Source organism: Tauraco erythrolophus, chromosome 4, assembly GCF_009769465.1.
Source record: "Tauraco erythrolophus isolate bTauEry1 chromosome 4, bTauEry1.pri, whole genome shotgun sequence".
Taxonomy (NCBI): domain Eukaryota; kingdom Metazoa; phylum Chordata; class Aves; order Musophagiformes; family Musophagidae; genus Tauraco; species Tauraco erythrolophus.
The window spans coordinates 42,602,861-42,630,096 of record NC_141468.1 but is presented as its reverse complement, the minus strand read 5'-3'; the positions used below and the strand labels follow the sequence as shown (position 1 = coordinate 42,630,096).

The 27,236-nt window shown below is 37.8% G+C and overlaps 1 protein-coding gene across 1 annotated transcript in view; it reads right to left on the bottom strand.

The window, feature by feature from the left end:
* Positions 1-2,497: 2,497 nt before the first annotated feature.
* The window catches only part of LGR5 (leucine rich repeat containing G protein-coupled receptor 5), a 94,488-nt gene continuing 69,749 nt past the window's right edge, over positions 2,498-27,236 (bottom strand). The window contains 20 exon segments of the mRNA XM_086609976.1: positions 2,498-2,967; positions 2,970-3,176; positions 3,179-3,586; positions 5,530-5,613; positions 6,613-6,758; positions 11,281-11,406; positions 13,365-13,410; positions 13,413-13,435; positions 14,377-14,448; positions 14,660-14,705; positions 14,708-14,724; positions 17,651-17,664; positions 17,666-17,707; positions 17,709-17,724; positions 17,859-17,913; positions 17,916-17,926; positions 18,032-18,103; positions 18,916-18,987; positions 22,026-22,094; positions 24,650-24,721. Of these exon segments, the coding sequence (XP_086466102.1) occupies positions 2,498-2,967; positions 2,970-3,176; positions 3,179-3,586; positions 5,530-5,613; positions 6,613-6,758; positions 11,281-11,406; positions 13,365-13,410; positions 13,413-13,435; positions 14,377-14,448; positions 14,660-14,705; positions 14,708-14,724; positions 17,651-17,664; positions 17,666-17,707; positions 17,709-17,724; positions 17,859-17,913; positions 17,916-17,926; positions 18,032-18,103; positions 18,916-18,987; positions 22,026-22,094; positions 24,650-24,721 (2,068 nt within the window).

The following is a 27,236-nucleotide window of genomic DNA, read 5'->3' as shown; positions in this document are numbered from 1 at the left end:
AGAAGCTTTCTTTAACTGGTCTTTAGAATTATAACATTATTTTGCTCCTCAAATCACATTGCAAAGTTCTTAAATATAGCGAGCTGAAAGGAATTTCACTGACAGCAAGCAGTGCAGCACAGATGGACCCCAGTTAAATTAAAGCTAAGTAAACATGGTAATAGGTATTGTGCAATGATTGGCTGATCCTCTGTTTAACCCAAAGTGGCATCGTTTTCCAGCTGTATGCTGCACTGCTTCAAAAGCCACAACAGATAAAGGATTAAGATAAGTACTCAGTTGACTTTATCATACATAATTTCGGCATTGGTTCATTTTTTTTTCTGAAGGATGAACATGTCAGCCAAAGTCAATCGATGCCATCTGTAACTGCAGAACTAAAAATATGCCAGTGTGAACGGACAAGAAAATCAAGGCATATCCATTGTTGGCAACAAATTCCTCATTGTGAAAATCTGTCCTTTGAGTCCCAGGAAGTTTTATATGCAGTAACAGATGAACAACAGAGATCATCTGTAACTGATTATCTTAATTACTGGGCTAGCCTAACCTTGGTGATGTTAAAAAATTAGTTTCATTCAGCTGGAGGCTGAGTGGCCATTAACTGAGCAGTGAGTACTGGGCTATTAAATGTTACTCCTCAGGGAGCTATTTTTAACAACAACAAAAAAGTAAATTTGTGCACTTTTGTGTCTTAAATGATCAGCCTACTTGAGCAAAAGGTGCCAGCTCTGTGAAAAGAATACTGGAATAGCCCCTGATGGCTTGGCCAAGGTCAAAGACTTATAATCCAGGGAAGTGAAGGCAGCTCTATTGTCTCAGATATTTTGACAGTAGACTTGGCAAAGACCTGAAGTCTCTTCCCTCTAACTGGGATGCTTCTGATGTGTAAACATACATGCCTTGATTCGGCAAAGTATTAACAAATTTAAAGCCAGAGAGGAACTCTGTGTTAATCTAATCTAACTTTTTCCTAAAGTAAAGCCAGCACAAGTCCCTGAATTCCAATAGCTGCTCCAATACCTTTTTTAGCAATATATCCGATTTGAATTTAGACATTTTTTGGTGACAGATAGTTCCACTAGCTAATGACCATCACTGTCAACAGTCTGCACCTTTATTTCTATGCTGCATATCCCTGATGTCAACTTCCAGTCGATCTTACCAGATTCTTCTCCTCTTGACAGTGGTCCTCTGCTCTCAAACTTCTTTTTCCCAGAAGTAGCTACTTATAAACCATGATCAAATGACTTCTTTCTTAAGCTGCTTTAAATTTATGATACTCATATCCTTTTCAATTTCACAATCCTCTTTACAGCATGTAAGTGCAAGAACTGTCTGAAATATCCCAGCAGTGCTTCCATCAGCGTTAAGAACGGATCATACAATCTCTTCACTCCTACTTGATATTGCCTTGACTGAAGATACTGGCTATCCTTAGCCAAAAGGAAACAGTGGCCTCTACGTCTTCAACTGACTAATGACCATGAACTAGAGGCTTTCTAGAATCACTGTTTCACAGGACAAAGATCACGCCATGAGCAGGACTACAGTTTTTGATTCCAGACAAATGACCTTAAATGAGTGCTTTTATGTGAATGTCTCTGGTGTTCTTTAATTGTCCTCAGCATGACAGTCTTTTTGTATTGATGACTTTCTATGTAGTATTTTCCACCCTCAAATTCTATGCCATCTGCCAATTTTATCAGCAGTAATTCTACTGGCATGGTAGCTATTCAGGATCAAACTGTGCAGACCCTCACTAGAAAAATATCAAAAAATGTGACAATGGCTTGCCATTTACAGTCACATTTCAAGTGCTTAGCAGGATCCTGATTAACTTCTTTCACACCATGTTAATTTTGTAGGTTTAGCTGACAATTGAAAATGCTTTGTCAAGTCAAATGACTTCTAAAAACCAAATCCAATGCCAGTTAAACTATTAAATCCGCTTTATCAAGCATGGAACTTCATCAAAGTGTATTCTGCAGAAACTTTTAGAACTTCAACAGGACTACTCTTCCACTTAGATACCTTGCTGAGTAAGGGCCATACACAGATGCTTATAAAAACAATCATGGCACTGAAAAACTACTATGAAAACCAAATTGCAGTAAACAGGAAAAAAAAACCCATCTCCTGAAAACAAACTGTATCAGGTGATGCTTTGAAAAAAAGCTTACCAATTTAATGTGATATTTTCACTCTTGACCAACTGATGCCCTTTCTGAGTAGTGCTACTTTAAAAGAGAGCAGCTGATACAACTGCACAAACTGCAGCAGCTTTCAGTTTCTCTCTTCATCTCAGCATTTCGGAAGCAGACTGAGAAGGCTCAAGTATTGGATTTTCAGCCTGCTGCAAGTTTTGTCATTGTCTGTTTTCTGATGTGTGCAACAATAATTCAGAGGCACTTTCTAGTTTGTATACACACACCTATACTTACTTTCAGGACTAAACAATTTGTAAACACAGATATTTTCTGTAGTGCCACTGAAACTAGCGACATGGAACAAATGCGACTGATGAAAGATTGCAGCTTTCTGTCATTTGATAAGATGATGGCATTAGTGAATTGCTGCTAGGCCTGTCATATGATATGCTGGCACTTGTGAAGGTTACCAATGCTTGTGTTGAGTCACAAGATTGTTTTTCTATGTCTTCTGAATTCACAGAGATCAGACTAGCATGTTTTGATCTCCTCCATAACAAAGTTTGCTTTCGCAGACTTCCCAAGTCCTCCTTAAAGTGTGGATTGAAAAGTATATAAAGGAGTGGGTTTAGACATGCAGGCAGTGGGACAATCACTAGCAGTATTGACTTAATCACTTCTGGGCTGATAAAAGTGAGGTTTAGTAAGGAGGAAAAAGATAAGAAGGCCACAGGGCAATAAAGAATGCAATTAGTAAAAAGTAGCAAGGCTATATGTTTGACCATAGAGCAATCCCAAATGTTGTCTAGTTCTCCCTTTCTAAACTACAGTAGAGCTTTGTATAAGCAATAGTCATTACCAGAAAACAAAGGGAGTTCAGCAATACCAGTGCTACCATGTAGCCCATAGCTGTGGGTTCTCCAAACGGTAGTGGTAAACAAAGTGGAGAAACTCCATACTCACTCCCAGTGAGGAATGGTATCACTGCAATGATTAGTGCCAACATAAAGCAAAAGAAAATGGCAATTTTACACTAGCAATGGAGGACTTTGTTTCAAACTTTGTAGTGTGCTTTACAGAGAATGCACGTTCAAGTGCAGCCAGGGTAAGGAGGAAAATGGAAGCCTCTGAAGCAAAAATGGAGACAAGGCCAGTTACTTGGCAACCGATTCCACTTTCCCACCGTGCTCCATACTGAGCAAAGCTACCAAAAGTTGATGCATCCACGCTAGCCAGTACTCCGCTGGCCAGACCCATCAAGGCATTTACAATAGCTATTAAACTGATCAAAAGTTTTATGGAGGACATATACAATGGAGAACGGAAAACTGTAGCAGACACCAGGGCATTGCAAATAAAGGTCAAAACCACTATGGTCCACACTCCGATTCTGATCAGCCAGCTACCAAACAGATGGTCACATGGTTTGAAGGGACCTGAAATGACAAAATAAAAAGGGCATGTAGTTTACCCATGTAAACTGAAAAACAGCTGTGTGCTTTGAAGACATTAAACCTCATGCTGCTTGCAGGTTCTCAGCACAGTCAAGTAGTGAACTTCAGTCCAAGAGGGGAGCTGGAAATTTCCTCTTCCTTTGGAGTAATCCGAGACCTTGATAACATGCTGCTCCATATGCATGTTGCATTACTGGTACGCATGGGTCATTGTCCCTTAACTCAAATAGTCTATGGGTTTCTTTTGCCGAGCAGTACAAGTGCAAGGTGAATGTCCAGTCTGTAGTTTCAAGAAATGCTGTAATGTTTGTCAGTATGTGGAAAAAAAGCTGAAAAAGATACCTCTTACTAAACTAGGACAAGTTGCTAGTGAGTCCTGGTGAAGTGTGAGATAATGGTTATGGACAGATGCATTTTGGCTACCTTATAATGCAGTCCAAGAAAATTAAGGCTGCCCTTGCATTTCGAAGTGCTACCTTTTTGGTAGGGCTTCTGATGACCTGTGGCTGAAGTCGGGTCATTATGATTGAAGACTGCTGTGTATTCTTGTAGAACTGAGGTGCACATGCTGTGCGGTTGAAGCTGAATGCTCTGCAGTCTGAGAAACATTGATCTCGGTACGAGCCAGCTATGCTGTCTCAAAGCAAGTCCTTCACAGTGGTCTGCGTGCCATGAAGACACAAACCCCACAGATGTGCTCCATATGACTATAGCCGTTGCCATCAAGTAGGCGTAAGCATCTACTGTGTCAGTTTGCAAATTTTTTAAGATACCATTTCAATGATCAACACAGAAGCTAACTTTTCTTTGGGTCTGGTGATAACTTACCTTGAAGATAGCAATGTTTTTGTGAACTCAGTAGTTATATTTAGGCCATAGGAGAATATGTGATGGTCAAATGATTCTAAATTCTTTGGCTTCCATTTCTACTTCTATTTCTATTTCTATTTCTATTTCTATTTCTATTTCTATTTCTATTTCTATTTCTATTTCTATTTCTATTTCTATTTCTATTTCTATTTCTATTTCTATTTCTATTTCTATTTATTTCTTCCTTTTCCTTTTCTATTCTTCTTTACATAACTTTTAGTAATGTATTATTATTTTGCTGTTACAAACAAGAATCTTGGCTTGGAATGAATGCTGAAGTACTAGTTGTCACTTGCATTTTTTGTTCGTGTTCACAATGAAAGAATGGCTAGGGAAAATGTTTTCTGATTCAGGCAAGCAAAACTTATCACCACAACTGCTAAAGCTAGAAGTGATCTTCCAAAGACAGGTATATTTTTCTTGCCTTAAAGGTAACTTTCAGTAGAATTGGTGGCCTATAGCTTTGCAATTCAATCAATGTCTTTCTTGTTCCTTTCTGCCACACTGGGAAGCCAGGGATGCACTACTCTATAAAGAAAATGATAGTGCTGGAGGTCCTTTGTGATGGACTGTGCACATCAATACAGTAGTGTTTGGTATTTCCTAGACATTGAACTAAACTGTGTGTTGTTCAAGAAACTCAGGTGTAGAATAACTCAGTGAAGTTCATAAGAATTATTTTAACTTTGCTAAAGACTGAGTGAGCAAAGATTCTGCTCCCCTTTATCATCTGTGTCTTGGTCGAACAGAGTCTTTGCTCTCTCACTCTCTCAATAATGGGATCAATTCCTGTGAAAAGGGATCTGCAGTGAGGATCTGCCTGAGGACTGGGCAAAACTTTTGTTACACTCATAGATTAATTTAGTAGCTGAATGTTTTTTTTTTTTACATCAATGCAAATTTAATATTATTGTGCAATGTATTTGTATTAATCTTATCAAATTATTGCAAAATATCATGTTCATGTCCTAGATTCAGATTCAGAGTTTGTTTTGCATCTAGAATACCTGGTGATACTGTGCTTGGATTCCTATCAGTCTGGCAGTTTCATATACCTGGAGAAGGTGAGCATTGCACTGAATGATGAGCTTTCAAATCTTCTTCAAAGTCAAGGAAAAAATCTTCAAATTCACGCTCATCTGTGGGGGAGAAAATACCCAGACTTGATACTGCAATTTTCAGGTAAACTTCTTTTAGTACAAATTGCAAAAATGTCTGTGGTATTTAAGGCCTGGTCTTGTCCCTTTGTCTGGCAAACTGTGAGCAGAAGCAGACATATGCCTACTTAGTTTTGAATTACCATACTCAGGATTATTTAAAAGTTGGCACCATCACTTCTCTGAAAATAATCATTTACAGGTACATTCTCCGTTATGTAATTTGCAGTGTGACGACTGCCTAGGAAGAGTTTAAAATAGGAATTTTGCTGTTGTGCCAGGCTACTAAGAATTAACCCAAGTTTTTCTGTGTTTCTTATGTCATTGCGCTACCATATATTCTTGGCTCTATTCTTGCTGGGGCTAGCCCTGAACTCTGAAGCTTACTGGTTTGCAGGAGCACAGATAGCACAGAAAGCAACAGGATAGTAAATATGTATGTGTGGATCTAGTAACAGGTCAAGTAACAGACCTTGTGCTGAAGGGGAAGGAAAATACAGTAGTCTTCTGTCCTGGAGAGCAGATGCACTCTCTGGTGCCCAGGAATTGCCATGAAAAAATATCAGCAGCTATGCCAAGGTAGCCACATAAGCTCTGTGACTCATCCTGAAGCATGTGGACAGCAGGAGAGCCAAGGATGAGTTGCTAGTTCCAAGCCTGGCAAGAAACTGGATCTTTGCTGGCCTGGTCTTGTATGGGGTTACATATCAGCACCACTTCCCTGTCTCTAAACTCAAGGGAAGATTTTACTTCCCACATTATTATAGTTATTATTTGGACAGAAAGATGAGTGAGTGAGATTTTTGAAAGGCAGACCTGAAAAAATGAGTTTGCTAAGCATAGGAATGCTTAAATGACATATTATTGGGCAAGAGAGAGGGAGAGGCTGTCTCTGTAACTGTAAAAGAGTACTGGAATTGTTTAACATCCCAGACTGCACATAGCCTTCAGGTATATTTAAAAGCCAAACATGCTGATTACCTTGAATCTGTAACAACCCAGCATCCTTCCTGTGAAAATCATCAATGCTGCTATTCTCATCTTTGTTCCATTGGCTGGAGATTTTGTAGTGGCTCTCACAAGCTCCAAAGGCACAGCACTGATAAGCATAAGGCATTTCCATGACCCTGTAGAAGAATAAGGAAGCATGCCGTGATACTGGTTTAGCACCAGAGTTACTGGATTGAACTGCTTCTCTACTGTTAGCAGAAAGGAACTTGTTTAAATAGCCATGACTGAAAGTAAAAATATCGGTGGGTAAACATCAGCCATGATAATACAAAACGAGGATTCATAAATAAAATTCCACATCAGAAATGCAGATGATTTCTAGGCTAATTTTAGTAAAGGCACAATTAAGTTTTCTTACACATTTTCATGGGAGATATGAAAGTGAGAAGTATGTGCCTTGCAGTGGAGTGAATGTTATTCTTAGAGCTGTGTTTCTATTTTACGATTTTGAATGATTTTACAGTGTAACTCAACAATTTCTCCATGTTACTTTCTTAAAGGTTTCTTTTAAAAGAGCAGATCCAAAGATCACAACTACATCTACCTGCCTAACAGGCAAAACCAAAACATCACTTCCCAAATGGAATTTTCTCCAGTTTGAGGAGAATGAGAATTTTTGGAATTCAAACTTTATCCACCTCTTTCCATACCCAACTCTTTTAACAGTAAGATGGCAAAAACGACATTGTCTTCTGTACACAGATAGAGAAAGCAGTGTTCTAAACCAAAAGGTGAATGAATCAGAAAGGCGTTGTGTGTGAAAACAGATGCCACTGAAGAAAAGCTTTTACTTTATTAATTGTCTTAGAAATGAGCACGCTCATTGCAGGACAGTGGATGCTCATTCCTAACTCTTTTAGGATCATTGCTATTCCTAATACATAACTGAGTATAGGTCAGTGAGTTTCAATGATTCTGAGGGTTTCTTTTGTCAGAAAATTGCTCATTTCCTTTATTTTTTGGATTTAATTCCTTTGTGCAAATTCTAGGGTAGCATGGAAGAACTACATATATTCAAGTTCTGTAGACTGCTTCTTCTATTCCTTAGACATATTTTATGCTTTGAAAGCAGAGATATTTAATTTGCACAGTTCACTAATAGTACAGAGTAAAACCTAACAACTCGCCTTGGTTCCAAAAGCACAATAAACCAAAAGATTCAAAGATAAAGAGGTGATTAGAAGTTATTCTGACTTAACTTAAAAGGAATAAAATAGAACTATATCCTCCTATCAGATTACTTTTGAGAGGTTAATCATGTGAATTAGCATAATGAACATTCCAAGCAACCTCCAACCCCCTGGGAAATCTGCAAAGAAATCAGTCTGAATCAGACCCAGTGCCAACAGGATTTAAAACTTATGCACTAGCCAAAAGCTCGGTACAAAGGGGAACAAATGGAACCCTAAGCTCTAAAGTGATTTTTAAATTAGTGCCTTTTGGGGCACTTAGATTCTACATGAGCAACAATAATCCGTACCCTTGTACCCAATACAAAAAGCTACATAAACTATTTTTGAGGTACTCCAATAAAAGTTCAAGGTAACCAAGCTCTAACTATCAAGCAACCTCATGCCAATAGATTCAAGAATTTAATTTCTAACTCATTTCTGTGCATGCCATCTTTTAAAATGAGATTATATCGATTAAACATTTGTGAACACATTTCCCAGAAGCCCTTCTTACATAAACTATTACTAAATCCATTGATTACTGGATTTACCCATAGCTAGTCACCTGGGCTAAAAACAATCCCAATCCCAAACTAGAAATACCCCTTTTCTGAAAAAAACCCACACAACACAACAAAAACTTATCAAAAGAAACACCGAGAGTTCGCAAGGTGATCACTGCAATTTGTGACTTCAGACCTTTTTGAAGGCATTGATACAGCTGGGGGAATGAACAGCTAGTGGATATTATAGGCTCAAGGGACTAACAAAAATGTGTTCTCTGGTTATTCAGACACCTCTGTGCTTAATAATGACAGATTTCCAGATGCTGTTGGACTTCTACCAGCCTGCTGAGAAACGTGGACCTCTCGCATTGTGCTGGTCTACTGCTTCAATGAAGTAGCCAAAAAACTCCACTGCTTTTAAATTAACTTTAAAGAGCAAGACTCCAATTTCTTATCCTCTTTGTAGGTCTTTGTAGTATCCTTTTTTAAACCTGAACAGTTTTTTGTTGTTGCTGTTGTTTTTTTCTTTCTTTTGGTTACTAGGATATACAGAAGCCTCTATATATATTCAGAAGCCTCAAATTGCTTCTGAATCCGTGTGCAAAGCGTAATTGCACAGAATGAGTGGGACCCAGAATACAGAGGACAAAACATACTTTGCAATGCAGAGAAATTAGTATCAGCTCTTCTTGGTGATGGAGGAATCTCTTTTTTTGTAAAAACTACTTAAAAAAACAAAAAGAAAGGCAGGAACTCTCAGCCATACAGTGCCAGAAGCAGTCTTTTTTACGGCTCGTGCTTATTTGATGTGATTAGATTTGGACTTTGTCAAATTAAACTCTTTTAGAAACACTGGCTAAATTTATTTTTATATACCGCTTATCTTACTGATGATATCTGTATCCTTCATAATTTTTTTCCTGCAGCAAGGAATGCCTTTTTTCTTCTGGTTTTGGATTAAGCAGCACAGAACACAAGGTCATTTTCCACCTCACAAAGGTGGGGGGTTGGGGTTGACAGTGAACGGGAAGGCATGGTTATGATGGATGGAGCAAATCACTGAGTTCTTTACAGCACTGAATCAAAGCATCAGATAAAGAAGGAGCGGCGCTGACAGCCTGACTTTACTTCCTTGTAGCTTGCCATAGCAGGCTGGGCTCTGCTCCGTAAAGCTTTCTCGTGCCATTCCTGAAGGTGGGGCAGAGGATGCTCAGCTCTTTGATGTGTCTGTGTATTGAACAGCAATGACCCATTTAGATGAGCAGGAAGCTTTTATACAGGAATTTGTCTTTAATGTTGTAACCAGTGTCTGGTTCCAACAATTACAAAGGGTGAAATTTCATTTTGTTTTAGATCTCTGTTCAAGTTTGGTGCTTCATGCATTGTCTGTGTAGTGATCCTGTGTGAAGTCTTGGCCTCATTTTGATTCATGGTAAAAGTCCTGCAGACTCCAGGGCAGGATTTTACCCCATTCCCTCCTGACTGGATGTAATTTGTTCTTACAGATGTTAATCAGCTCTAGATATATTATACTTTTTGTACCTTTTTTAAAGACTTAAACTACTGCCTGACACATCCTTGTATATTTTGTCTGGCTGAGATGGAGTTAATCTTCCCCATAGCACCCCTCATAGTGCTGTGCTTTGTACTGATAGCTAGAAAGGTGCTGATAACACATCAGTGTTTGGCTACTGCTGAGCAGTACTCACACTCCATCAAGGCTGTCTCTCCAACATTCAAGTCACTGCTCAACCTCCTCTGTGACAAACTACAAATATTTGGTTTATTAAGTCTTTTAAGGAATTGTTTCCTAACCTTGGAATCATTTTTTGCAGCTCTTATCTGTTTATATTAATATGCCATCATAGAAGTGTTCTAGTGTGGATCCCTCCAGTGCTGTATGCAGAGGTTTAATCATTTCCGCACTTCTACTCGTGACTCCCTTATTGGTAACTCCAAACACTCCAGTCCTTTTCATTAGCCGTAATGTCTCCTTGAGTAGTCTGCCTGCTAAGGCTCATGAGACTTTTCCAGTGCAAAAGGCAAATCTAGCGAGGACGTAAGGATGGAGTTTCCATCCTTGGAGATATTCAAAAGCTGTCTGGACGTGGTCCTGGGCAACCAGCTCCAGGTGACTCTGCTTGAACAGACGGGGGTTAGACAAGATAACCTCCAGAGGTCCTTTTCAACCTCAACCATTCTGTGATTCTGTAATATGTACACACTGTTTAACTGTTTCAAATTTTATGATATCAAATATTTTACAGTAAAACATGGAAAAATATATATTGCACTTGGCATCCTCTAACTAAAATATAAAAACCAAGGGAGAGTTAGGGTACACTCCCAATACCCTGAAGTCAGAGGCAAAACTCTCTTTACTGTGATTTCTCTATGGTCATCTGGTGACTGGCAGGCTGCAAATGATCTCTAGAGAACATTTCCTTCCTGTATCACAGAGCATCAAGAAAATTACTAGCATCAAAATGTTTTAATAATAATGGTAAAGAATTATCTGAATCTTAATCAAAAGATTACCAAAAAAAACATGTTCAAACAAAAGAAACCAAATATTTTTAAACTTCAGAAATGTACTCTTCCCTTGATATTTGCTGCATTCTCATTAAATATAATTGAAATTCTGTAAGCACAGTCCAGTAGAAGAGGACATATCGCTAAGCTGCTAGCAATATTGTTTTAACAGCTTTTGAAACGTATCACCAGGAAGCAGATGTGGCTCATATTAAGCAAGTACTGGGGTTAATATTTCAAAACGTTTCATAGTTTCTTCAGTTAAAAGTGAGCGTAATAAAAGAAGTCTATCATTTTTATCATATTTGCTTAGTTTCAATAGCACAGATCAAAGACTGACAATACGAAGTAACATGCGTTACACACTGACACACCTTCCATTGCACATGAACACAAATGTGGCTTATTAGTTTTAATGATATACTCACTTGAGCTCTGGAAAATTTTCAGATGATATCAAACTTTGTAGGGCATGATTTCCTGTTAATTTTAAATGAGTTAAACCATGTAGCCCCGTCACAGGAAAAGAAGACAAAAGGTTGGATGACACATCCCTGCATAACAGCAAATAAAAATCAGCTTATGGGCTTTCATTGTTTTTTCTTCAGCACTAGAACTGTCACATTGGAAAAACAGGTAAGACTTTTCTAACTCAATCAAAATGACTGCATTAAACAGAGGCCCCAGTCAACAGAGCAAAGCTGCAGCACTGCTCAGGAGTATGCAGCTACGTGACTAGCAGAAAGCTAACAGTAATACCTAGCACTTAGCTAAGTGTCTGTTGCCAAATTTGACTACAAATATTCATAGTGGCAGTCTTGAGACTAGCAAATTATTTTAAAACCTGTTCATTAGATTGTTTGAATTAAAAGGAGCCAGTACCAGAATAGCTTTCCACAGTTTGAAAGATTCAGTGCGATGCTAGAGAGCATGGCTGCCCTGAAAGCTCCACAGGGAGCAGGTCAGGTGTATGGGAAGATGTGTATTTCAGGGTAGGATGGGTCTGGGCTGGAGCAGATGAAGGTGACAGTTCTAAGCAGAGGTTTGTCTGAGGAGCTGAAGAAAGACAGCACAACATGGACACATAATGAGAAAAATAAAACCCATGAACGAAAAAGTGACTGTGATCAAGGAGAAATGGTAAAGTAATTAAAGAGGGGGAAGTCCAGAGGTATCCCATTCTCTATTTCTCCTCTCTCCCATCTATTCTAGAAGTCTTTTAGTCCTCTTCACAATTATCTACACTGCAATACTTAAGACCGTCAGCAGTCAAGGAGAAAAAAGGGGTCTGATGCTGCTGAAATGCTTTTATGCCCAAGGGTACAGCAGTTCCTGTCTCCTGGACTATCTACTGAAATCTAAGGGCTAGATATAAAGTAAGACATATGTTGATGGTCTGGTCTTCTACCTATTCTGGTTTAGTGTGTTTGTGCGTGTGCATGTGTGTGTCTTCCTGCTCATAACATAGTTAAATGCAAAGAGTGAAATTTTAGTCCTACTGCAATAGCAAAAAACAACCCATGACTGCAAGTCCAGACCAGGGTTGCAGACTAGCATTTCAGGAACACTGGCCACACTGTGTTGCTGTTGTGTGTGTTAGAAGGCTTTTTCTTTAACCCTCCCTGACTGTTCTGTGCTATTGACCAAAGCTACAATTTATTGCTGGCAGCCATAATGTTCCCTCACCTTTCTTCTGTAGGAAAGTCATGAGGAGGGCCCCCAAAAAGGGATGTCATAGGCAATATTCTCTTTATGGGCATTTTTTCAGTGCATCATTCAGAGGGGAGGCTTGCACATCAACAGAAAGGAACACTCCTGTCCAAATGTAGATTTCCCAGCAGGTACTGGATTGTCTGTGAGCAGATGCCCATCAGCATATCTTGGTGACAGCCATGGCAGCAGGAAGACTCCGGACAAATTTCTCTTTCAAATCTTCCCATACGCCCAATGTCTTGGGGATTCCCCATAAAGAGGCATTACAACGAAAGTGGGAAACAGGAAAATGTTAGGATTGAGAAGTGCTTGTGAACAAGGCCTACAAAATTGGACTGCTGATGTTTTGACCACTAACTACTCTAGCTGAAGTTACTAAAGACGAAAAACTATTCTATCAAATAAGGAACAATGAAATAAAGATGCTTACTGAAAAATGTTTCTTATTTAATTTTGAATCCAACCCCTTAATCCTGATACAAAACAGGAAATATTCCCCAATGCTAAAGAGACTAAACAGCTTATAAATGAATGAGAAAGGCAGATACACTGATATGCTTAATGGACCCCAAATCACTCTGATTACACAGTGTTACATCCAGCTTTGCCTTAATACCTATGGGAGTTGAACTACAAGAAAGCAGGCATTTAAATACAGATTCAACAGACCAGAAGATTAGAATAGAGAAACCCTCTGTTTCTGCTGAGTGGGCCACTGGCCACTAAGATATTAATTCTTTTGTATATTCTCGCAAGAAAAATGTGAAAAGTTGAATGTAGAAGATATACAAATACTTACAGTTTGATCAGAGATGGTAAAGAGGAGAAGGCATTGGGGTGAATAATTTTAATTTGTTCCAAGCTAAATCCCTACAAGAAAGTGAGTGGAAAATTACATACCCACTGAGTGAATACGGAAGTTTTCATACACTTGATTAGGAGGCCTAAATATAAAAAAGGTATTAATTACATGCAAATATTTTCAATAAGCTTCTGCATGTCTCATAGTGCAAAATCTTTTTTCAGTTTTTAAATTATGTTAGTCAGTTAATGATGTTAGTTATTAAACTGACAGTTTCTCTAGAACTTCTTAATGCCTTCTGCAGCCTAACATAGTTATTTTCAGTCTGCTTCACAGCTTCCCAAGGCAGCAGAAAGAAGGGTGGGGTATATGGACTACTTCTGAGAGGTCCTCATGATGTGACTAAGAACAGCAAATCATTGTCAATAAGCTTAACTTCCTAATCTCAATCTTCACCGCCCCTGAAAAATAAAAAGCTGAAAGGAACTCTTTAAAAAAATGTATGGGCTTGATCCTGCAAAGACTTACACCCATGAGTAATTTCTTGACAAAATTACTTTGCTAGGATACGCATCTGTGTGAAAACGAATAAACCGACACACGACTAGAATCTATTTCTTAAGACATTGTTCTCTATAAAAAGATTTCATGCTCCCTAGAGCTGATTATTACATGAACCTGCCAACAGACACTAGCTCTGGCTCAGTATCTCTCTCAATAGAGAGAGTAGAATAGAATAGAATAGTCCAGTTGGAAGGGACCCACAACAATCATTTAGTCCAACTGCGAAACGTTTAGAAGTAACAGCTTTTACAGCTGGAAGTTTTCATCTTTGAATTAATTGCTGCAGATGCTAAACTTCACAATGTTTGTTCTGCTTTCACAGTTATGACCTATGAGTGAAAGATCAAAGAAAAACAGAAAGAAGTAGGTTTTGAGGCAGATAACAAGCAGTGTATACCCCATGTTTTTGAGAACCCAGATGAATGGCTGTTAAGGCTGTACTCACAGAGATCGAAGAGCAGCCAGCTGCCGAAATGTGTCTGCTTTGATTTCACCGATTTCATTGTGATGCAAGTCACTGAAATAGTAAAAAGAATCTCCTCAGTTTCAGAGGCACTTGGAGGATGCTTTGGGGTGTTTTAGACTGCATTTACGATCCACTTCAATATCGTGTAAGGGTATGTATTTGGGATATGTCAAATGGGCCAGCAATAACCAAGTTAATGACGCTCAAACAAATTTGTACACAGATGCCTCTTTTAGACTTTTTAGGATAGTTTAACACTTACATTTTTTGGAGTTTCTTACATGCAGTAAAACAGGGTAAATCTTCAGCAGATTATAAGACAGATCCCTGTAATATACAAGAAAAGAAAACATTAACATCAAAGTAACGTTAAAAGAAAAAGATCTTTCATTGTCTACTTTCACGCTCAATTTAAAATAACTTAGTTTTTATCCACACTCAAAGAATAGAAATGTGCAAACTCAGTTACCATCTTTCATCTGCCAGATTTTGATTTCTAACTGAGGCGGAGAGAGGAGGGGAAAAGGCAAGATGTATTAACTCCATATACTATGTTTGCAAATTCCTTCCGTTGTCTGAAGATTTCCTGCCTTAATTGTAGACTTCTTCTGAGTGTTTTGCAATACCAATATTGGCCATCTGCTCATAGGGAATATTGGATTTGCATCACAGACTTCATATTCATCATGTTGAAATTCTGACAAATATTTAAACCATTTAAAATACTCTACTAAATACCTATATTCATATTTTTTCAGAGAAGATCCTGTATTTTCTGGTAATAATCACAGTAGACTGTAATCAGCTTTCCTTTCTACACTTTTAATTAAGCAGTATGCCTCTGATCCTTAGACTGTAACAACTGAGGGAAGAGGTTAAAAAAAATATTGGAACTAACTTTGAAATCAATCACTACATGGAGGAAAAAAACCTTAGAAAGACTCGAGCCAAAACTCAACAATTACAGAACAACTGAAACATCTGGACTGATTTATAGTATAATATAACTAATCAAAACCAAGCCCAGGCAATTTGCAGAAATTGGAGGGGAAAAAAAAAAGGGAACCAAATACCCACCCCCACCACCCAACTGTCTCATCCTATGTACACATCTTGCTCAGGGAAAACTGAATGGGAAATTTGCTAGTGAAAAGAATATAGAAAAAAAGCTTATATCTATAATCAGGAAAAATGTCCTTTTCCACAGATACACCATATTATCACATAAAAGAGTAATCTCTTTTCACTTCTGTTTCAAATTCTTTAAACTGGTTCGTCTCCACCCATTTACTTCCTTGGTAAAATTTTATTTCACTGTTACTATTCCAATAGGGGCATTTAGAATTTTCTATATTTGATTTGTGGAAGTGGTGCAAGTAATGATCTTGTGTGTTTTTACGGTATTCCACTCTGTTTTTACTACACACAATGACTACTATCAATATAGGTATATTTTTCGTAATAGCAGGAAAGATTACAACCTCTGTTTCATATTTTTCAAAGGTATTCCGTGGTCCAAATCAGAGAAGTCAAAGAAGAATTCAAGTCAGCTGGAAGCTTTTAGGCCAAGGTAAAAGATCTTGGACATGTCTGGTGGACTGTGGCTGTTCTGTCATGCATTGGATTTGTGACTTAGGTCTTCTTACAAGTATGTTATCAGCTTGAATTTTGTACGGACGACACTCCCTCTTCACACATGGAAAAAAAAAAACAAAACCAAAACCAAAATCCTTCTGCTCTCAGATTCTGTTAGTGTTCCAGGAATATTTCACTGTTTATTTTTAAGGATTTTTTCCCACTTTGTTAGTACATGAGGCTCTTGGCAGTGGCAGAGGGCAAAGTGGTTTTGGTTCCCATGTTGACCTGACTGTGCTGAGGGTAGTCTCTCGAGGACTGGTGGACCATGTTCTCACATACACCTTTACTGCAGGTGCGCAGTCACCCAGGAGGCCTCCGTGTACATTAATCCACATTTGGAAGTGCTGGTGCTAGGCAGGATGCACAATTGTCTTTCAAGCAGTGTTTGCACGTGCAGTGTTTGCGCTTGTAGTGTTTGTGCAGGTATCTGAGCCAGGAAGCCCCTTCAAGGTCACAGTCTCCAAGTAACTTGTGAGGTTCAGCAGACCATTACACTTCATGGCACAGGCAAAACTAATGTGCAAACCTAAATGTGGGCTTGGTGGGCTCGTTCCAATCTGATGGGAATGGGGAAAGAGCATCTCTGAGTATATGAAATTGCTGTTAAGTTGGTTCCCCACCCTTTTATATATCAGCTCTAATAATACAGGGTGATACAAAATATGTGAATTTCCAATGGACGGTCCTACTCTGCTATGAAGTGTAAAAGTTATTAATTACTATAGTATTTATTTGCCTTCTGTTTTGAGATTGTTTATGGTTTTTGAATAATACAGGACATATTGACCTCAAGCCTGTGTACAGACTTTCTTCTGGCAACAGACTCTGTTTATGTCATTTATCATTCTGGAAATTATTATTTGAGTCCATCAACTAAAACTTAATTTTTTCTGAAAATGTTCATGACATCCATGCTGGTATCCAAATAATGTGTGATAATTATTGCTATTTCAATGGTGGCCAGAAAAACTAATACCAAATACATTCCTAGTGATGTAATACATAGAGGAAAGTGCTTTTGGCTCATTCTCAAAGAAGCGGACGCAATGATTACTTTCGTTAGTGATTAAGCAAACTCCAAGGAAATTTCCAAGCTAAAATAATATTAGATATTTAGTACAAAAACTATGCTCCAACTATGCCAAGGAACAGTCTAATAAAATTTCAGTCAGCTACTTATGTCTAGTTGGAAAGAAACTAAAAAGGAGCATAACAAGGTCTCAAAACTGCACTCCTACTGAGTTTTACTTTCTATTCACTTCACTATTATTATTATCTGCCTTAGTGAGAAAAAAAACCCCAGACTACTGTAGGAGAGACAAAATGAATGAAAATAAGGTAGTTCTACTGGTTTTTTAAAGAAATCAAGCACCATTTACCCTTAGTGAAAACATGCAAAGTAATTATCTTGTTCAGCAACGTATGGGAAATCCTGACTGATAGGCGGGTTGTGAACTTTTGAGTAACACGGAGGCCTGCTCCCTGAGCTGGATTCCTAAGAAGTAACGTGATACACAGAAATAGCAGTAATTTGGTAATTTTTAAATCATAATGATTTCATTTGTCCATTAATCTCTTGCATTAATGTAATGTTAATAATCTTACTGAAACGTACAGCACTTGGAGATTTAGGTAACTGGTCACAAGCTGATTTGGGGAGAGAGGTTATCTGTGGCTCCTGTAAGTGTCCTGTTGAAAATATTTATAAAAAAAAAAAAAAAAAGATTTCTCTTTAAAGATTGCAAAACAAATACATTTTTTAAGACATTCTTAAGTCAGCCAAAAAATTAAAAACAAAGTAAAAATACTTCTCTAGCACTTACAAACTCTCCAGACTTGTAGTCCCTGTCAGATCAGGAAACTCTGTTATCTGTGAGCACCATTTAAAGTCCTAGAATTTAAAAACATCATTTCAATACAATGTGGTGAGGGAAGTGTGGGTCAACTCTAATATTGCAATTTATAAAGACAACTAAAATAAAAAGTAAACACGTACAGAGTTCTGAGTTCTGGTAAGTGCTGAAAAGCAGATTTTCCAACAAGCTGGATAGGGTTATCATAAAAATGTCTGCAAAAAAAGAGGATAAAAAGACATTTTCTGAAAAATATTTAATAGATTCTAAATATATTAATGATTATACTACAAGCAACTAAGTAAACTCTCTATGATGAATCATAGACTGTGCACCTCTGGTTGTAGCAGAGGTGCACTGCTGGGCTTTTCTCACTCACTAATCTATATCCATCAACCACATTTCGTATTTTGAATATTGAAGTAGTCTTTGTTTTCTTGGTTTTAAAGCCAGAAGCCAGTCAACAAAATATTATCTCTTCCTCACAGGTTTGCAAAGATAGAAATCCAAACATGAAGAACTTTGTTAAGACCTGAGATAAATGTAAGGTTAGCAGGTGAAGAAGTCAGAACTTGACCTACTCAGAAGAAGTTCCCTTGCACTTCTGAAGTCGTACTGCTTTTGCTCATAGAAGAATACTGCTCGAAGTGAGTCACTATTTTCTTACATTTATTTTACAATTTCTTATTTTGAGGTTTGCCATTAAATGCATTCTCATGTAAGACAATGAGAACTTTGACTGGAATCCATCAAGAGTAATTTTTGCTAGCTTCTACATTGCCAGTAATGCTAAGGGACTTAGAAGAAACAGTTCAAATAAAAGGTCAAAGGCCAGACACCACTACTCGCTTCCCTTAAGCAGGGCATGTAAACTGCCATTCTTTCCACAAAATTGGAAAGATATGAGCTTGTTTGCTTGTGTACAGCACACTTACAAGAAAAGCTATTTGACAATTAGCCATAAATACAATACTAAGTTCCATGTTCTCTAATAAGAAGAATCATTGAGAAGACTGTTATCACTTACATTGTAATAAGTGATGGATTACCCACAAATGCACGCTCAGGTATTGACTTGATGTTATTGCTATGAAACCCCCTACAAAAGGAAAATGGTTACACAGTAAGAAAAAAATTGAAGGTGCAATCTACATTCACAATGTGCAACAACTTTTTTCGTTTGTAATAAGAAAAGTGTTTGTATATAAAAGTATGTCCGTATTTTCTGGAATAGGACACAACTGAAAAAAGCAAAATAAAAGAAAATCAATGAAATATCTGTCATTCTGCATTTTTGAAATGAATAAAACCATTCAGATGAAGTAAACTGCAAAATGGCATTTTAAAATTCAGATGCCTTCAGTAGGAAACTGCTTTGTAACTGTATGTCATGTATCTATGAATCTACGTGTGTGTATATAGATATAATGTAAATATACACATACATATGAACCAATAACATCATTAGTTAAATATTAATAACAAAATACATAACAATAAAATAGTATATATATTTCCCCCTGTACTTGTTAGCTGCAACTATTTCTTTCCTGGGATAATAATGAATTGCACGAGTTTATCAAGTAAATGAATTTATGCATTATATTGTATTATGTTGAGCCTCCTACATTTTTGTTGAAATATTATAAATATAGACATGAACAAACTATCCAATGTAGTTATGCCTGCTGGATAGAGGGCCAAATCTTTGTCTCATCATTAATTATTACATTTTATTCATATGAGCAATTCTCCATTGTGGAAAACAAAAGAAACAACTAAGATTTCAAAAGAACAATGATGATTTGTGTGGGAAACTCCCATTAGTTCACTCGGGTATGAAAAAGGCTTCCCAGCTTAAATTTATGCACTTAGAAAGCCTCAAATTGTTCACTGATGCAAGCACACTTGGCCATTACTTGTTCAAGTCCCACAATATTAATTTTATTTGTTTAGGCATTGTGCTACTGCTGATGAGCTACAGAGCAAGGCTATAAATCCCTAGTTCTTTCACATGCAATAAAACCTGCATCCATGCAGATGCAGACTCCAAGCAATATGAGAATCCCATTTAATCTAGAACCAGTAAGTAGTCTGGTTTTGTGGCTGCATTGAATGGGATTCCTTGCATGGCAGAAAAAGCTAAAGAAATGGCATGACAACTTCCCAGGGCAGTATTTGGCCCCTCATCACAATTCTGGCTTGAGTTAGAGTGGAGGAGCAGCCCCAACATCTGCCAACAGCTGGCTTAGTGTGTTTATGCATGGAGGTGCCTGATGCACTTCTGAGCTAATTGGAAGAGTGTGTGCTCATGGCTGCAGCCCGTGTTCTGGGGCACTATACCCAGGTGATACATTCTGTCTGAACTGAAGGCAGTTTGTAGCCTACCAGTTTGCATACTGAGCAAAAGAGCAGTAAAATCTACCTGCACCTCTGGGTGAAGAGTATTAAGGCTATACTGGGAAAAATAGGTATCTTCAAAATCCAGTATAGAAAACATTACATATGCATTAACTTTGAGTAACAGCTATACCCACTTCCTTTGGAGAGATAACTACTCCTACAGCTGAGACCCTGAAGTGGGACAATGTGGGACAACGGTGGGACAATAAAGTGGGACAACATCTGGGACAAACGGTGTCCCTGTAGCATCAATGGATATGGCCCTAACTCACTGGCCACTTGTCAGAGACCTTCAGCTCTGACTGGCTGTGTTGAATGCCTCCAAGCTGTACACAAAAAGCCATAGTCTGTATTTTCAGCCCAGGTGCAAATTCTGAGAGAGAAATGAGGTCCCACCCAGAAAAACTCTTACTAAGGTGGCCCTGCAATCAGCTGAACGTCTGTGGGCCTGGGCTTCCGCTTGGGTGAGAACAGCAGGGCATGCACAACCTCGTGAGAGACACCTCATCCTTGTAAGATCAGCTTCCAGGGCCCAAATAAAGCACTGAAGCACATGGTCTCATGGTCTGTGCTCGATTTGGGATGTCAGGTTGCAATTTCACACTCCAAAGATTTCTTGCACCTATCTGAAACAATAAGTTTGATACTTAGAGATGAAGTCCTATGGGGTCAGTAAGTAACCTCAAGCACATCAGGCACTTTGCTGGACTGGGCAAGGTGCATTTACTGCAAACTTGGGTTATTCATGTCTGGCCACCGACACCAGAGGTCAGCAAAAGGGCAATCCTTCAGACCACTGGATTTCATAGCAATTATTTTAGCCGACAGATAACATAAGAGCAGCTGAGAACAGTTGGACTGAGAAATTCATAGCCCACTCCCTTCTCCAGAGCCGCGCTCTGCCAACACTGGAGCTGCTGACTGGAGTCAACGCTGCCTGGGGATCCCTGCTTTGTAAAATGTCCCAGGTAGCTACTTAAAGCAGCTTTACGATCAGTTTGTCATGTAGCAGGGGGAAAATTGTGTCCAACTAGTATATAATTACCTATTTTTTTTTCCAAAATCTATGCTGATGGTACCAGTAACATGGTAAATAATTCAAATGGAAAGAATTCTGAACATATGCATTGATGTGTGAACATAATTTCAATCATTCTTTTATAATTCAGCTGTTTCTTACAATAAATAAAGTTGGCTGTTTTCTTTTCATTGTTGGTTTTGGTTTTGTGGTTGTTTTTTTTTTGCAAACTATGTCTGTGCATCCAGAAGTGTTTTATTTACAGCATTACAAAGGACTATTTATATTGAAAAGAAACTGCTTTAACTTAATGGAGGCAGGGAGGGAAGAAGGTAAAGACATTTAAACCTGATGGACTAATAAGGGTGCCAGTCTTCTTTCTCTTAGAGTGGAAGAATGTGATATATTGGATTGTTTGCAAAATCTAACTGTTGTGTTTGCAACTCAAAGTGAATTAATTGTGTTTATTATTTATGTATTCTAAGGATGAAGTTCCTGGGAAAAACCCACTGCATAATGCAGTATAAAAATAAAAGTTGTCAGAACTTGAATGCTCTAAACTGAATGTTGAAAATTATCTTTTATACGTGTTGGCATGTTTATTAGTTTTCCTTGCATATCAGTTTTTAAGGATTACTGATAAAATCACCAGCATTAAAAAAATAATCACACACTAGACAAAACATCCTCTTCCCTAATATAAGCTCTGTACTTACAGTTCTTTTAGGTTTGTTAGTGTCCTGATGGCAGTGGGGAACTCGTCCAGACTGTTGTAATTTAAATCTCTGTGTGAAAATAGATTTTATTATTTAGGTTATGCACTGCATAATGGAAAACATAGAATTGTTGGCATTTGTAACGAAATATCATCTTCCATGCATTGAATAAATACATACAGCCAAAAGCCAGGAAATCCTCAAAAGTGTATGGATGTTTTCCAACAAACTCTATTTATGATATATTATCCTTCCTATTTTTTATCAGCATCCTATTTTTTAGTTACATCTTAGCTATTCTGCAATAAAGGAAACATAAATGGATTCAGATACTACTAAGGAATTTGCTGGTTTGTAAATTGCCCATCCTTTTCACTACCTGAAAGTATGAATATGAAAAAAAATCTTTCAAACAGAATATTCAACAACTTTGTATGGTGAGCTGCATTTTACATGGCTGATACATCTCACTATAAAGGCTTCATTTGCCTCTGACTCATTGTCTGCTTGTATTAAGTCTTTTTTTTTTCTGATAAAAAAATATCTCAAGATATTTTTCCTAATGGTTAAGTGGTAAAAATAAGAGGTACTGGAGTTTGGAGGGTAGAAATGATTAGGGGAAATCTTCCTCTGGCTAAAACAAGTGGGAAACACACAGTAACTTCAACATTAACTGCACTGCTAATTTTAAGATTTCTCAATATTCATACATTACCACATAAATTGTAAAAACAGTAGTTTAGCTAGGGTAGTGACCTCTGCTTTAAGAACTGCTCATGCTGCAGTGGTAATTAGACTTTATTCTAGTAGGTTAAATGGACTATAAGCCTACTGCTGCCCTCAGCATGACATGTGCATCCTTTAGCATTCAGGAGAACCTGAAACTAAAGTTGTGATATGCCAGTTTACTGTGATGCTCTCTGACACTGCTTTGTGAAGAACATAGTCTGAAAAATTTGAGCAAAAGCCTTTTTGAACAGGCAAAACACAGATCACAGTTTACAATAGATTGGAATTGAAATAGTATCAGGCTGAAGTAATGCAGGCAGGAAACTGCTGTCTGAATTCAACAAGGCTTTCCTTCCTGCTTGTAAATCTCTCTCTCCTGCTTATTGACAAAAAGAGATTACAGGCATGTATGGTTTGGTTTTGCCCTCCAGTGATATGTGATTTCCAGATCCATGCGTCAATGCAAACAAATGATCTTAAAGCTGGCGTCCTCCATCTACACCGAGATCTTTTTAGATTATCTTGAAACTATCTGGAAACCGGTCTATACAGTATGCAATTACTGTGCTTGAGGTAAATGCTACATTCTCTTACTGCAGTGAAGTGGCTGCACCTACATTATTGACAGGTTCCTGACTGTCCTCTGTGTTTTCATCTCTCATACCAGGTGGCTGGGACTGGGTTTGCAATTACTTATTCTATTGTTCTGTTTTTTCCCTGTTTTTGACCAAGTGCCAAGTGAATCTCACTTAAAAAACCAAAACAAACAATTACATTTTCCTTCTCCCTTTCCTGTCCCCCTTTCCGGTGCTACACTAAGGGACTTCCTCTCAACTCACAGCCAGCTAAAAGTCAAAATTGTAAAATTACAATTCAGTGGCAAGAGACCAATGTATTCATAACTAATGATTTTAAAAAAAGCCCAAAATTTCTTGCCTTGTGATCTTAATAAAACATGAAAGTAGGCAGTACATAGTTCTATGGATGAGAAAGCAAATAGTCACCTTTAGACTAGCATTATTAATGTTTGGAACTTTGTCTATTTGTTCCTTACACCAAGCCTTTTAGCCTCTGTCCTGGTTGAGCAAAGCATCTAAAATCTCTGAAAATGATAAAGCTGACTTTGGCAGGTGTCAGGGGGAAGGATATGCAAGGTTTTGCTGTTCCTGTAGCACTTTTGGGGTTTGTAGTCTACTCTAGCAGACAACACCTTTATTCCAAATACTTGCGCTAGCCGTCAGCACTGCGTTCCTGTTCAGTGTTCTTCTGTATTTTTTGTTAGAAAACTCAAGAAAATTTGAATTGGTCTGACAGAACCAATGCAAACTTGAGGAAATTTCAATCTTACTAGTGCTATTCTTTATCAGGGCTCTTTAAAGACAAAAACTTGGATACAACTGAAACATTCCTCTTCCCCTTATAAAACACATGCATAATTTGGTTGCCTGGCATTTTTGCTTTTTCCAGGGACAAAAGAAATAAAACTGCCTAATTTTATAACATTCCTCTATGGCAAGACAGTTTCTTAATGTTAAAGCTATTAATTTCGACAATTCCCAATCAAGCTATTAGCTTTACTGATTAAACAAGACAAATAAATAGTACTAAACTAGACAAATGTAACTGTTCGTGAATAGCCACTTCTTTTTCAATGCTCAGTACAGTTTCAACTGTTCTTCAAACAATTTATCAATGACAACGTTATTAAAAAGGCAAACTAATTTTATAGTCAAAAATAGGATTTGCAACATAGAGTCATTGTAAACCATCACTTAGATCCTGTAGTGATTAGGCAAGCCAAAAACTACATTTGGCTTTTAGTCTATTTTTATTCTTTTAGAATATTAATGAAAACACTGAAAAAAAAAAAGGAAACAAGTAAGAGGTCAACTCACAAAGTCTCTAGGCTGTGGAGCCCATCAAAGCATTTCTTTCCCAGGGAGTAGATTCTATTGTTATGGAGATGTCTGCAGAGGAACATTAAGCACACAGTCAGGAAAGCACACTGCACACAGTGGACTTAAGCAAAACATTTTGATGGTTAAATCAAAAGAAACTTATTTTCAGGCATGCACTGATTATATGCAAGTCATGCTTTTGCAAGAGCATGTATAGGAGGCACCTCGGCTGCCCTCCCCCCTTTTTCTCTGTATCTCCCCACCCATGCAGGCTTCCATTGGATTTCATAGAAGGGATTTGTTTTAAAACCACCTAGATTGTTGAAAAAGGTCATATGCTAGAGTTCCAGATTGGAGTTTGCATATTGAACACTGTGAAATTGTAGTTAATTAACAGGTTGCCTTAAAAACTGTATGTGGGGTGTGAGATGTATATTTGGAAGATGTATATTCAGAGGGTGGTAGAGGGTATGGCACAGAACAGGAGCCGGTGAGGAGATGGATATTATGGCAGACAGGAAAGGGGGATTAGGCTTGCAGAACAAAAAAAAGACTGAAAGCCATAGGACCAAAAAGTCACAGCTTCACTGAGATGAGTAAACTAACCAATCTTAAAAGTGCTGTAACTTGCCTTCTTTTGAAACTATAAAAATCAAAAACTATTTTCTCAAATGTTTAGCAATTGAAATTAATTTTGTTACATATTTCAACAAACCACCCTGCACAAAGGCTCAGAGTGCTATTTCTAAGTCTTTTAGACTGACATGGAAAAACCTCACATCGTGTGAAGCTCATTAATGTGAGTAGATACAACTTGGAGCCACTTCAGGTTGTTTTTTAAAAAGGACGCCTTTTTCCCAGATTTTTCTTTTATTTTATTCTTGACACTGTAGTCAAGTTTCCCCCTTGTAGTGGGGGGAAACTATGGAGCAGAACTTTAAAAGAAAAGACAGGCAGTGAATGAGGGACTGACAGGCACTCCCCCTTCAATGCTTCAGACTGCTCTGAAAATAATGTTAAAGATCAGAGGCTCTCTGTATCTTCTGCAGAACCGACAGAAATTGAGTCTACCTGTCCATAAAAGGCAGGGATTCTTATGGCAAAATGCACATATTCTGTGGGTTTTTACTTTCCTAGGAAGAAACCTAATCAACTTTTTTTTTTTTTTTAATGATTACACTGACCTTTACTGCTTTAGTTAGAACGAAGAGTGCATCTCCAAATTCCAATTATATTTGATCTTTAATGACAGAGCTTCAAACCTGCTCCAACTGACTATGCATTTTTGCACTGAGTTGAAAATTTGCCAGACTGAATACAGTAGCAAACAAATGAAAGCAGAACCACACACAAAGATTTTAATGAGCCAAAAATATCAGATGTTGTAGATTATGAGAATGATTCAATTATTAATCAATACAAAGCCCAGAAGATTAGAAATTAGCTAAGCAGATCTAAAATAAGGAAACTTAACTGAGCAGAACCCATCAGGGCATGAAAAGAAATAATCTTCCTCTGCATTTCTTAACTGTCCTCTTAACACTATATTTCTGGTAGGGATCTAGAGAATGACATTCAAGACAGTCTTTTGTCTTTAGCACTACTGAGATAAGTCTAGAAGCTCAGTCAAATGACAAGTCCATCCACTCTTTAACTTGAATGAGATTGAAACCTAATGTAAACAGCAGGAAAAGATTTTGTGGCACAAGGCAGCTGTTACCCTCCATTTTTGGTGCCCTCTATGCATATATGAATATATTAAGCACTAGGCAGAGATAGTGATTATGACTGTCAGTAGAGAACCCTGGTGTGTGCCAGGTTCAATTATTACACTGGAGATAGAATACGCTAAAATATGCTAAGTGTCTTACAGTCTATGGTTTCAGACAGCTTGTAAACTTTGAATATATTATTTTCTCTTTAATAATGCTAACATTTTCCAAAGTATCCTGAAATAACTCCTCCACCTCAGTTCTCCTCCTCAGTTTCTCCAGCCAGTCTAGAATTTTTCCACTTGGTACATTCCCAGAAGATAAAAGGCTGAAACCGCACTCCATAGAATTCCTTCCAGACTTTGGTGCAAGCTACACGTTTCATTTAGCTGAACTGTTTTGCAAAAATAAAAGAAGTACAAAACTGCATATACTTTCCATGAAGGGAAATGCATACTTTCTCTACTGGATGGCATTCTTTCCAAGTCACCCAGAAAGGTTTCAGTCTATTTCCTTTTTCTAATCTTCCCTCATTCAGTACACATTGCCTTAGAGTCTTAGAGGGCACACAATTCATCTCTTCCTGTTTGTTTTGCTGACCAGGTAGACTGATTTTTAATTCCTTTACATAGTTCTTTATTGGAGATGGAAACTTTTAAGCTAGATCAAAACCAGTGATTTAGCAAATGCTAGTTTAACTGTAGGAAGATGTAAAAAATCTGTTTATCCAAGATATTTTTAAAAATTTTGTTTGCAGTACATATACAATCCAGAAAATTTATTTTTCAAAAAGAACATTTTCTGCAGCAAATGGAATTGACCTCTTGGTAAAGGACTATCACTAAGCCTAGTGCAAGTGCAGAAGGGAACTG